At 41.7% G+C, this 14,063-nt stretch overlaps 1 protein-coding gene across 1 annotated transcript in view; it reads right to left on the bottom strand.

Annotated features, from left to right (window-relative positions):
- LOC138351629 (angiopoietin-4-like) overlaps positions 1-14,063 on the bottom strand; it is a 348,372-nt gene that overhangs the window by 201,196 nt on the left and 133,113 nt on the right. Inside the window, exon 6 of the mRNA XM_069303630.1 lies at positions 13,459-13,575. Within this exon, the coding sequence (XP_069159731.1) occupies positions 13,459-13,575 (117 nt within the window). The remainder of the gene's footprint in view (positions 1-13,458; positions 13,576-14,063) is intronic.

Here is a 14,063-nt window from a genome sequence, read left to right as displayed (position 1 = left end):
AAGGGGAGATTCCATCTGGGCCTATAGCCTTCGTCACGTCCAACTCTAGTAAACACTTCCTTACTTCCCCACTGGTAATCTCAAACTCTTCCAGTGGTTCCTGGTTAGCTATTCCCTCACTTACCTCTGGAATTTCTCCTTGTTCTAAGGTGAAGACCTCCTGGAATTTCTTATTCAATTCCTCACACACTTCCTTGTCATTTGTAGTGAATCCTTCCGCCCCTATCCTTAATCTCATAACCTGTTCCTTTACTGTTGTTTTTCTCCTAATGTGGCTATGCAACAATTTAGGCTGAGTCTTTGCCTTGCTTGCGATGTCATTTTCGTATTGTCTTTCTGCCTCTCTTCTCATCCTGACATATTCATTCCTGGCATTCTGGTATCTTTCTCTGCTCTCCAGTGTCCTGTTATTCCTATAGTTTCTCCATGCCCTTTTACTTTGCTGCTTAGCTAGCCTACATCTTTGATTAAACCATGGGTTTCTCATCTTCATTTCTCTGTTTTCCTTTTGGACTGGGACAAACTTGTTTGCTGCGTCCTTGCACTTCTGCGTGATGTAATCCATCATATCTTGGGCCGTCTTTCCCCTGAGCTCTGTTTCCCATGCTATATCTGTTAGGAATTTTCTTATCCCCTCATAGTTTCCCTTTCGGTATGCTAACCTTTTGTTTTCGGTATCCCTCCTCGAGTTCAATAACCCTTCTTCAATCAAGTACTCAAACACCAGTACACTGTGGTCGCTCATTCCTACTGGGTCCTCAAAACCGATTTCTCTTATGTCGGAGTCGTTCAGAGTGAAGACTAGGTCGAGTCTCGCTGGTTCGTCATTGCCTCTCATCCTTGTGGGTTCTCCGACATGCTGCGTTAAAAAGTTGCTTGTCACCACCTCCAATAGTTTGGCTCTCCACGTATCCTCGCCTCCATGCGGTTCCTTGTTCTCCCAGTCAATCTTTCCGTGATTGAAGTCGCCCATGATGAGCAGGTGGGATCTATTTCTACAGGCAGCAGAGGCTGCCCTCTCAATTATAGTGTTAACTGCCTTGTTGTTGTTTTCATACTCTTGACTGGGTCTCCTGTCATTTGGTGGAGGGTTGTATATTACTGCTACTACTATTGTTGGTCCTCCCATTGTTATGGTGCCTGCTATGTAGTCTCTGAACTCCTCACAGCCCGGGATGGCCATCTCCTTAAAACTCCATTCCCTTCTCATGAGTAGGGCCACTCCGCCTCCTCCTCTACCTTCCCTCTCTTTCCTTATTACTGTATACTCCTGGGGAAACACGGCATTCGTTATGATTCCAGAGAGTTTTGTTTCAGTGAGTCCGATTACATCTGGGTTAACTTCTTGTGCTCTTTCCCTTAGTTCACTTGTCTTGCTTGTGATCCCATCTATGTTCGAGTACATCACCCTGAAACTGACTCTCTTCTGCTTCTTTTCTGGGGGGGACCTTTGGGATCTGGGGTGAGTGGGAGCTGGGGGGACCTGGCACGGGGGGATTGGTGGAGGAGGGAGGGCTTGGGGTGGTGGGGGAGAGGGGGAGGGTACAGGGGGTGGATAAGAGGGGGAGGGTACAGGGGGTGGATAAGAGGGGGAGGGTACAGGGGGTGGATAAGAGGGGGAGGGTACAGGGGGTGGGTAAGAGAGGGAGGGTTGGGGAAGCATGGGGGGAGGAGAGGCTGTGGGGGATAGGGGAGATGGGGGGGCTTGGGGGGAGAGAAAAGGGTGGAGGGCTTGGGGGGCGTGGGGGAAAGGGGAGGGCTGAGGTGGGTGAGGAAGAGGGGAGGGTTTAGGGGAGTGGGGAGTGGGGTGTGTGTGTGTGTGTGTGTGTGTTTATAATGTGGGTTTGTGTTTGGTGAGTTTGTGTGAGTATTTATGTGTGTTTTTGTGTGTGTTTGATGTGCATTTGTGTGTATTTTATGAATTTGTGTTTGTGTGTGTTTTTAGTACGTTTATATGTTTGGAATGTTTTTGTGTGTTTGGTGTTTTTTTCTGTGTGCGTGTGTGTGGTATGTTTGTACGTGTGGCATGTGTTTGGTATGTGTGTATGTGTTTGGTATATGTGTGTTTGATTGGTGTGTGTGTTTGTATGTGTGTGTGTGTGTGTGTGTGTGTGTGTGTGTGTACTCACCTAGTTGTACTCACCTAGATGTGTTTGCGGGGGTTGAGCTCTGGCTCTTTGGTCCCGCCTCTCAACCGTCAATCAACAGGTGTACAGATTCCTGAGTCTATTGGGCTCTATCATATCTACACTTGAAACTGTGTATGGAGTCAGCCTCCACCACATCTCTTCCTAATGCATTCCATTTGTCCACCACTCTGACACTAAAAAAGTTCTTTCTAATATCTCTGTGGCTCATTTGGGCACTCAGTTTCCACCTGTGTCCCCTTGTACGTGTTCCCCTTGTGTTAAATAGACTGTCTTTATCTACCCTATCAATTCCCTTCAGAATCTTGAATGTGGTGATCATGTCCCCCCTAACTCTTCTGTCTTCCAGCGAAGTGGGGTTTAATTCCCGTAGTCTCTCCTCGTAGCTCATACCTCTCAGCTCGGGTACTAGTCTGGTGGCAAACCTTTGAACCTATTCCAGTTTAGTCTTATCCTTGACTAGATATGGACTCCATGCTGGGGCTGCATACTCCAGGATTGGCCTGACATATGTGGTATACAAAGTTCTGAATGATTCTTTACACAAGTTTCTGAATGCCGTTCGTATGTTGGCCAGCCTGGCATATGCCGCTGATGTTATCCGCTTGATATGTGCTGCAGGAGACAGGTCTGGCGTGATATCAACCCCCAAGTCTTTTTCCTTCTCTGACTCCTGAAGAATTTCCTCTCCCAGATGATACCTTGTATCTGGCCTCCTGCTCCCTACACCTATCTTCATTACATTACATTTGGTTGGGTTAAACTCTAACAACCATTTGTTCGACCATTCCTTCAGCTTGTCTAGGTCTTCTTAAAGCCTCAAACAGTCCTCTTCTGTTTTAATCCTTCTCATAATTTTAGCATCGTCTGCAAACATTGAAAGAAATGAATCGATACCCTCTGGGAGATCATTTACATATATCAGAAACAAGATAGGACCGAGTACAGAGCCCTGTGGGACTCTACTGGTGACTTCACGCCAATCGTAGGTCTCACCCCTCACCGTAACTCTCTGCTTCCTATTGCTTAGATACTCCCTTATCCACTGGAGCACCTTACCAGCTACACCTGCCTGTCTCTCCAGCTTATGTGCCAGCCTCTTATGCGGTACTGTGTCAAAGGCTTTCCGACAATCCAAGAAAATGCAGTCCGGCCATCCCTCTCTTTCTTGCTTAATCTTTGTCACCTGGTCGTAGAATTCTATCAAGCCTGTAAGGCAAGATTTACCCTCCCTGAACCCATGTTGATGGGTTGTCACGAAGTCTCTTCTCTCCAGATGTGTTACTAGGTTTTTTCTCACAATCTTCTCCAACACCTTGCATGGTATACAAGTTAAGGACATTGGCCTGTAGTTCAGCGCCTCTTGTCTGTCACCCTTTTTGTATATTGGTACTGCATTAGCAGTCTTCCATATTTCTGGTAGGTCTCCCGTTTCTAGTGACCTACTATACACTTTGGAGAGTGGCAAGCAAAGTGCTCCTGCACACTCTTTCAATACCCATGGTGAGATTCAGTCCGGCGCAACAGCTTTTCTCACATCCAGCTCCAATAGGTGCTTCTTGACCTCATCTCTTGTAATTTCGAACCTATCCAAGGTCACCTGGTTTGCTGCCACCTCTCCTAGCGCCGTGACTTCTCCCTGTCCTATTGTAAAGACCTCCTGGAACCTTTTGTTGAATTCTTCACACACCTCTTTGTCATTCTCTGTGTACCTGTCCTCGCCCACCCTAAGTTTCATCACCTGTTCCTTCACTGTTGTCTTCCTCCTGATGTGACTGTGTAGTAGCTTTGGTTCTGTCTTGGCTTTATTAGCTATATCATTTTCATACCTTTTCTCAGCTGCTCTTCTCACACTAACATACTCGTTCCTGGTTCTCTGGTATCTCTCTCTACTATCTGGTGTTCTGTTATTACGGAAGTTCCTCCATGCCCTTTTGTTCAGCTCCTTTGCTTTCATACATTCCCTATTAAACCATGGATTCATCCTTTGCTTCTCTGTTTTTTCCTGTCGGGCTGGGACAAACCTGCTTACAGCCTCCTGACATTTTTGGGTGACATAGTCCATCATGTCTTGTACGGACTTGGTTCTGAGTTCTGTGTCCCAATGTATATCCCATAGGAATTTATTCATCTCCTCATAGTTTCCCTTTCGGTACGCCAGCCCTTTGTTTCCTAGTTCATTTTTGGGGGTGCTAATTCCTAGCTCAACCAGGTACTCAAAGCTCTATACACTATGATCACTCATTCCCAAGGGGGCTTCCAACTTAACTTCCCTTATATCCGACTCATTTAGGGTAAATATCAGATCAAACAAGGCTGGTTCATCCCCTCCTCTCATTCTTGTCGGTCCCTTGACGTGTTGACTTAGAAAGTTTCTTGTTGCCACATCCAGCAGCTTAGCTCTCCATGTGTCTGGGCCTCCATGTGGGTCTCTGTTCACCCAATCTATCTTCCCATGGTTGAAGTCTCCCGTGATTAGTAGTCTGGATCCGTTCCTGCTAGCCACAGAAGCTGCTCTCTCTATTATATTGATGGTGGCCAAGTTGTTACTAAAAATATTCCTATCTGGGTCTTCTGTCATTCGGTGGGGGGTTATATATGACTGCTACTATAATTTCCTGTCCTCCAGTTGCTATGGTGCCTAATAAGTAGTCACTGAAACCTTCACAGCTCTGAATTACCATCTCTTCGAAACTCCAACCTTTTCTTAGAAGCAAAGCTACACCACCTCATCCTCTCCCTTCTATCTCTTCCCTCACTACATAGTAGCCCTGTGGAAACACTGCGTTTGTTATGATTTTCGTTAGCTTTGTTTCTGTGAGTGCTATTATGTCTGAGTTTTCTTCTAGTGCCCATTCTCTGAGTTCACTTGTTTTATTTGTAATCCCATCTATGTTAGTGTACATTGCCTTGAAGCTCACTTTCTTCTGTTCATTTTCTTGTCCCTTTCTTGGCGAGCATTCTGCTGGTGTGTGAAGCTGTTTTGTGGGTGAGAAGATCTGTGAGGTGGTTTGCAGGGTCTCAGAGGATTTTGGGGTGGGGGGTGGGGGTTTAAAGGAAGGGGGGACAGGTAGGGTGTGGGTTAAGGAGATAGGGGGGACATGGAGGATATGGGGTGAGGGGGAGGAGGGATAGGGAGGGTATGGGATGAAGGGTGGAGGGGGGGACAGGGGGGGAAAATGGGAGTGGGGACAGGGGGGAAAGGTTGGAGGGGGGGGATAGGTGGGAGGGGGGACATGATGGGAATGGGGATGGGGATGGGGTGACAGTGTCAGAATGGGGTGGGGGGGAGGGAGGGTTGGGTGGGGGCAGGTAGGGTGAGGGGAAGGGAGGGTTTCTATGCAGAGGGGGTGGTGGTGTTGCCCTCCCCTCTGGTGTTGCTGGGATGCTGGTTTTGAGTTCCCCTCTTGTCCCTGGGACTGTTGTGTTGGGGGCTGTGATTTCCTGGTTTGTTCCTCTCTCCCTGCGCTTCCTCCTTGCCTCTGCTGCCCTGGCTCTCTCCTCCTTCGTCCTGTCCCTCTGCAGGAATACTTTTTTGTATCCCTCCACATGTTGCAGATGACTCTTCCTTTCGAGAATATCCTCCTTCGTGGTTTCGTTTGTAAACACCGTCTTCACAAGTCGGTTTCTGTCCTTGTTGTACCAGCCCAACCTGAAAACCTTCTCAATGTTTTGTTCAGCCCCTTCCATCTGTAACCCCTTCAGTAGCCCATGTACTGCCTCTTTATCCTTGCTATTCCATTCTTGCCTGTTGGATCCTTCCTGTTCTTTGATGCCTACAACTACCACTGATCTTATTCTCTCCAGCAGCTGAGTGGTGCACCTTGTTGCTTCCTGTGATGTAGCTGCTTGCATCGCTACCTCCCTCACTGTGTCCATTGCTTCTGAGCTCTTTTTCAGTCTTTCCACAAATGTTTCAGGTACAGAGGCATTTCCTTCCAATGTAACATTCCCACCTTCCCTTTGGATGATAATCTGATGCTCGGTCTTTTTATTTTTCTCTGTGAGGGATTTGATCTCCTCCCTTGCTGATGTCAGCTCACTTTGCAGATTGTTAATTGTAATCCTCATTTCATGCATCTCCCTCCTGAATTCCTCCAGAACTTGGGTTAACATTTCCTTCGTTTGGTCACTCTGGCTGTTTCCTGTGTCCCTGTTAAGTCCTCTTGCCATTTTGCCTCTTGTCAAGAGAGAGAGCAAGAGAGAGAGAACAAGAGAGAGAGAGAGAGCAAAAGAGAGAGAGAGTGAGAGAGAGAGAGAGAGAGAGAGAGAGAGAGAGAGAGAGAGAGAGAGAGAGAGAGAGAGAGAGAGAGAGAGAGAGAGAGAGAGAGAGAGTGAGAGAGAGAGAGTGAGAGAGAGAGAGAGAGAGAGAGAGAGAGAGAGAGAGAGAGAGAGAGAGAGAGAGAGAGAGAGAGAGAGAGAGAGAGAGAGAGAGAGAGAGAGAGAGAGAGAGAGAGAGAAAGAGAGAGAGAGAGAGAGAGAGAGAGAGAGAGAGAGAGAGAGAGAGAGAGAGAGAGAGAGAGAGAGAGAGAGAGAGAGAGAGAGAGAGAGAGAGAGAGAGAGAGAGAGAGAGAGAGAGAGAGAGAGAGAGAGAGAGAGAGAGAGAACAGAGAGAACTTGTGTGTGTGCGTGTGTGCGCGTGGGATGGGGGTTACGAGGAGGTGAGGTGTTGTCTGCAGCTTATGGTAGGTAAGAGAGGGGGTAAGAGAGGGGGTGGATTATGAGTGAGGATTTATCCCCTTTCCACGAAAGGTGTTAATCCCTTCTAGCCTGACTGGACGTATGTGTGTGTGCGTGTGTTTGTGTGTGTTTGTTTTTGCATGTGCATGCGTGTGTGCATGCAAACGTACGTGTGTGCATGCAAACGTACGTGTGTGCATGCAAACGTACATGTACATGCGTGCGTGCGTGTGTTACGGGGGTCCCGTAAAATGTCAGCCCCTACTCAAAATGAGCCACTTTAATATTTTAAGTGTATCTGATATACTGAACAAGAATTTGGTAATATTTTACCTCTGTACACCTGAAGAATTGACCAGAGAGGGGTACCTACCTGTCAGCCTCCCGCTCACACAACCAGGTGAATAATTACGATGCTGGATAACGAAGTGCTCCGTCGTCGTCTCCCACGTTATGATTCACTAATCCAGTAGATTGATGATGGCGGTTCTTCTCTATCTAACACAAATCTCTGGAGTCAGTCACTGTATCGGTGTGTCTGTTGTGTTACAGTTCACCAATTCACTGTACCACTGATCACTTGACCCAATATGTAAACAAAGCCTCGTGGGCCCTCCCACGTGGCCTGTCTGGTGAATTCACTGTTTACCACAAAGTTCTAGTAATAGCACTGTATTTTTTCTTTCCTATTCGCGGCGGTTATACGCTTTGTGATACCCCTAGATCTGTGATCTGTCACTGTAGCTTTAATTAACCCAAAAATATTGGCGTTTATTGTAGTGTGTGACCCCAACGACCCTCCCACGCGGCTGGCTGAACTGAACTGTGTGTGTGTGTGTGTGTGTGTGTGTGTGTGTGTGTGTGTGTGTGTGTGTGTACTCACCTAGTTGTGTCTGCAGGATCGAGCATTGACTCTTGGATCCCGCCTTTCGAGCATCGGTTGTTTACAGCAATGACTCCTGTCCCATTTCCCTATCATACCTGGTTTTAAAATTATGAATAGTATTTGCTTCCACAACCTGTTTCTGAAGTGCATTCCATTTTCCCACTACTCTCACGCTAAAAGAAAACTTCCTAACATCTCTGTGACTCATCTGAGTTTCAAGCTTCCATCCATGTCCCCTCGTTCTGTTACTATTCCGTGTGAACATTTCGTCTATGTCCACTCTGTCAATCCCTCTGAGTATCTTATACGTTCCTATCATGTCCCCCCTCTCCCTTCTTCTTTCTAGTGTCGTAAGGCACAGTGTGTGTGTGTGTGTGTAATTACCTAAGTGTAATTACCCAAGTGTAGTTACAGGATGAGAGCTACGCTCGTGGTGTCCCGTCTTCCCAACACTCTTTGTCATATAACGCTTTGAAACTAATGACGATCTTGGCCTCCACCACCTTCTCACTTAGCTTGTTCCAACTGTCTACCACTCTATTTGCGAAAGTGAATTTTTTTATATTTCTTCGGCATCTGTGTTTAGCTAGTTTATATCTATGACCTCTTGTTCTTAAATTTCCAGGTCTCAGGAAATCTTCCCTATCGATTTTATCAATTCCTGTTACTATTTTGTATGTAGTGATCATATCACCTCTTTTTCTTCTGTCTTCCAGTTTTGGCATATTCAATGCCTCTAACCTCTCTTCGTAGCTCTTGCCCTTTAGTTCTGGGAGCCACTTAATAGCATGTCTTTGCACCTTTTCCAGTTTATTGATGTGCTTCTTAAGATATGGGCACCACACAACCGCTGCATATTCTAGCTTTGGCCTAACAAAAGTCGTGAACACTTTCTTTAGTATATCGCCATCCATGTATTTAAAAGCAATTCTGAAGTTAGAAAGCGTGGCATAGGCTCCTTGCACAATATTCTTTATGTGGTCCTCAGGTGATAGTTTTCTATCTAGAACCACCTCTCTTTCTTTATCAGAATTCTTTAAAGATTTCTCACATAATATATAGGTTGTGTGGGGTTTATGTTCTCCTATTCCACATTCCATAACATGGCATTTATTAACATTAAATTCCATTTGCCAAGTGGTGCTCCATATACTTATTTTGTCCAGGTCATCTTGAAGGGCATGACAATCATCTAAGTTTCTTATCCTTCCTATTATCTTAGCATCATCAGCAAACATATTCATATAATTCTATATACCAACTGGTAGATCATTTATGTAGACAATAAACATCACTGGTGCAAGAACTGAACCCTGTGGTACTACACTTGTGACATTTCTCCAGTCCGATACATTGCCACTGACCAGTGCAATTTGTTGTTTATGAATTTATAGAATAGACCTGGTTCTGTTTTACATTTGTCTGCAATCCCTTTTTCAAAATTCCTTTCTGCCTCTCTCCTCACTGCCGTATAGTTGTTTCTCGCATCATTGTATCGTGGGTATGTTTGGGGTTTTGGCCTCTTCCTGTATTGATTCCATTTTTGTGTCTTTTGGTCTCTGGCCTTCTCGCACTTTCTGTTGAACCAATCCTGTTTCCTAGTTCTGCTTCTCTGTTTTGGTATAAATTTTTTTGTGCCTTTATCATATATTTCACAAAACTTGACATACATCTCATTCACTTCCTTGCCTAGCAAAAAGTCTGTCCAATTATACCCACTAAAAAAAATTCTGAGGTTGCCATAATGTCCTCTTCTAAAGTCAGGTATTTCAATTGCATCAACCTTCATATTTTCTTCCAGACTATAACGCATTGCATATTTTATTCCCCAAAAAGACAATGTGTGTGTGTGTGTGTGTGTGTGTGTGTGTGTGTGTGTGTGTGTGTGTGTGTGTGTGTGTGTGTGTGTGTGTGTGTGTGTGTGTGTGTGTGTGTGTGTGTGTTTGGTGGGTTTATGTTCCTTGGTGTGGGAGATTCTGGAGTGTGTGTGTTGGGGGGGAGGGGGAGTACTATTATGTAAACAATGTTATAAACACTGTAGGTTGTATGGAAGGCTTTGCCAGTAACATGTGATCCATCTTGAGGTCAGGAATGGTTTGGGGTTTGACACCCAGCGAGATTTTGGAAATAGCCAACAGTTTCATACATCTTTGTAACTTATACAACCTTTGTATTAACCACAAGTAGTTACTAAAATCACTGATTTGTAGATTTAATCATCATTATGATTTATATTAAACATATTTCCAGATTCTTCCTAGTCAGAGTGACGACGTGAGGAACGACTGGCAGAAACATGAATTCTTTCTACATTTAGTTGGATTGATAAGAGTCCAGTTTATCATTTCTTTTACTAAAAATAGTTGCTTACTAATAAGTTTTAATTTCGTAGCTTACTACTGCTTACTGGAACTCCTTTATTTAGTTGATATTAAACATTCTATAGGAAATTATTTTAATGTATATGATTTCACTTTAATTTCCTCGATTAGCTGCGTGACTTTAATAAATCAATTTATGTTACGCGAAATTATATTTTAACACAGAATAATTAAATGTGACATCACCTCATATATATATATATATATATATATATATATATATATATATATATATATATATATATATATATATATATATATATATATATATATATATATATATATGTATATATATATATATATATATTTATGTATATATATATATATATATATATATATATATATATATATATATATATATATGTATATATATATATATATATATATATATATATATATATATATATATATATATATATATATATATGTATATATATATATATATATATATATATATATATATATATATATATATATGTATATATATATATATATATATATATATATATATATATATATATATATATATATATATGTATATATATATATATATATATATATTTATGTATATATATATATATATATATATATATATATATATATATATATATATATATATATATATGTATATATATATATATATATATATATATATATATATATATATATATGTATATATATATATATATATATATATATATATATATATATATATATATATATATATATATGTATATATATATATATATATATATATATATATATATATATATATATATATATGTATATATATATATATATATATATATATATATATATATATATATATATATATATATATATGTATATATATATATATATATATATTTATGTATATATATATATATATATATATATATATATATATATATATATATATGTATATATATATATATATATATATATATATATATATATATATATATATATATATGTATATATATATATATATATATATATATATATATATATATATATATATATATGTATATATATATATATATATATATATATATATATATATATATATGTATATATATATATATATGTATATATATATATATATATATATATATATATATATATATATATATATATATATATATATATATATATATATATATATATATATAAATATCCATAAACGCTCGAGATGACTATCGAGAGCCGCACATGGACATTGGGAAGAGGAGGAAGACGCGAGAACGTGACCAGTCACCACGCGACTCGGACGCCTTTAGTAGCGTGCAACAGAGAGCTACGTTTCGATCGTGCTTATTTCGCTCCCACAACCAGTAGAGCGGTGCCACGTCATTTGGCACATCTAGCCGTGTCCCAGAGTTAGTATATCTGCAATTCTATAGTCAGCGCCCTTCAAGCAGCAGCTGGAGGACGAAGGATTGCACAGTTCTCTACATCAACGGACACGCGGCTCGGCAACTATTATTTCCTGTTTGTTACCATGTGGCCACAGTTAACATTTAGGCTAGTTGTCGTTATGCCGTATATAAATTAACAAAATCCCGTACGTGTCTTTAGCAGTTTTATAATCTAAATTTGCGATTATATTCATTATTTCTGCAGAAGAAATTTACAGTGCTTGAACATAAATTGCACAGATATTTGCAGGAGGTTTCTACAATGATCATCATACCTTTTAGGATGATTTCCTCAATTTAGGATGTGCTTGTAGTTTGTTATGTAGAAGATTTCTACAATGTAATTGCCTTCCAGCTGCGAGTCGACGTCAAGGGAAGTGCTAGGCTTCCCCATCCTCATGTGCAACAATTTGCCCTATGCAACAGGTCATCGGTGGAACGTGGCAACTGATTACACCTCTCTAGTTTTACAGCTAAGCTGTTCATGTTTACTCGTAGTAATAACTCCGTAGTTATATTAGTGATCTCCCGAGATCAATTATACTAACCCATTGATTTACCACATACTCTACTATTCTATCCAGTAGTATATTGAGGTGCATTTACCTCTAATTAATATTATATAATCAACCTTATTTACTTTCATAATTTATTTACTCTGGCGAGGAACCAGCACCAGAATAATGCTAGGGATGCATTAATCTTTTAGCATGTAACCTCCCAATTTTGTGCAGGTTAATTTGTCTCCCTTTACGTAAGAAATACAGTTTCACTAAGATCCATAGGACACTAGTTCTTGGTATCAGTTTCATCCATTGTCTCATTTTGTTTTCCACTTTTTCTCAAAAAGTGATGGTCCTTCACAGCTATCGAAATGTTTTATTTTAATTACAAATTATTGGAGTCAGATTTTCCCACACGAGGGGTGTAGCCAGCCCGTGTGCGCCGCCTTGCTCCCAGTGCTATTGCACCTCACCCAGCCGCTCGTTCTGTCTTCTTCTCACCCTTCTCTGTCTCTCGCCTTGTTTCTCTGTTTCTTCCTGTCTGTCTCTGCCTCACTCTCTCTGTTTCTGCCTCTCTGTCTCGGTCTCTGCCTCTGTCTCTCTGTCTCTGGCTCTCTGTCTCTGCCTCTCTATCTCTGTCTCTCTGTTTCTGCCTCTGCCTCTCTCTCTCTCTCGGTCTTTGCCACTTTGCCTCTGCCTCTGTCTCTGTCTGTCTCTGCCTCTATGTCTCTGCCTCTCTGTCTCTGCCCCTCTGTCTCTGCCCCTCTGTCTTTGCCCCTCTGTCTCTGCCCCTATGTCTCTGCCCCTCTGTCTCTGCCCCTCTGTCTCTGCCCCTCTGTCTCTGCCCCTATGTCTCTGCCCCTCTGTCTCTGCCCGTCTGTCTCTGCCCCTCTGTCTCTACCTCTATGTCTCTGTCCCTCTGTCTCTGCCTCTCTGTCTCTGCCTCTTCATCTCTGTCTCTGCCTCTTCATCTCTGTCTCTGCCCCTCTGTCACTGCCTCTCTGTCTCTTCATCTCTATCTCTGCCTCTCTCCTCTCTTTCTTCTCATTCCTCTTCTCTCTCGCTCTCTCTTCTTCTGTCTCTCTCCCTTTGTTTCTCACCTCTCTCTTTCTGTCTGCCTCTCCATCTCTCTCCTTTTCTCCCTGTCTGTCAATATTTTTCTAAATGCAGTAAATGTAATTGTACCTAATAATTCCAATAATTAATAATTAAAATCAACATTTTAAAAGTCGTTGCTCTAAAGCATTATATCATAACATTTAAAACACTTTTATTAAAACATAATGACATCACGTTTATAATCGTATTTACCATTTCTCAAAATTTGTGTATGAAACATAATTTAAAACATGAATAAAACAATCAAATGTCGTTTTAAAAATATTTTGTAAAAGGGAAAATGTAAGGTGGGCAGCCAGTACCAGCCTCAGTATTTCCACTTACCTAACCAATACTCTGTGGAGGCGTTACCGAAGCCGGTCTTGTAGGCCTCCCAGTCTCTGGTGAAGTTCACCGCAGGAACAACTTTATTGTCTCTCCGGAGTAACACCGTCCATCCTCCTGAAGAACAAGTCATTGTTAGGTTCACAATGACACATAACTCCTGAGAACTTTATGAAACACTTTGTTTATATTATTATCAGGAAAAACTCCATAACTTAAATTCCATAAAAATTCCATATGAAGAAGTGTGATTATTTCATCTCCTCCCAATTCTAACAATTACCAGTAATTTAGGAAATGTTAAATTTTCAAAATGGCACCTCTAATGTTACCAGTGTTTCCCATGGTGGGTGATAGTGGTGCTGGTAGTGTCACCATGGTGGGTGATAGTGGTGCTGGTAGTGTCACCATGGTGGGTGATAGTGGTGCTGGTAGTGTCACCATGGTGGGTGATAGTGGTGCTGGTAGTGTCACCATGGTGGGTGATAGTGGTGCTGGTAGTGTCACCATGGTGGGTGATAGTGGTGCTGGTAGTGTCACCATGGTGGGTGATAGTGGTGCTGGTAGTGTCACCATGGTGGGTGATAGTGGTGCTGGTAGTGTCA

Source organism: Procambarus clarkii, chromosome 50 (assembly GCF_040958095.1).
Source record: "Procambarus clarkii isolate CNS0578487 chromosome 50, FALCON_Pclarkii_2.0, whole genome shotgun sequence".
Lineage (NCBI taxonomy): Eukaryota > Metazoa > Arthropoda > Malacostraca > Decapoda > Cambaridae > Procambarus > Procambarus clarkii.
This window is presented reverse-complemented; position numbering and strand designations above follow the sequence as displayed.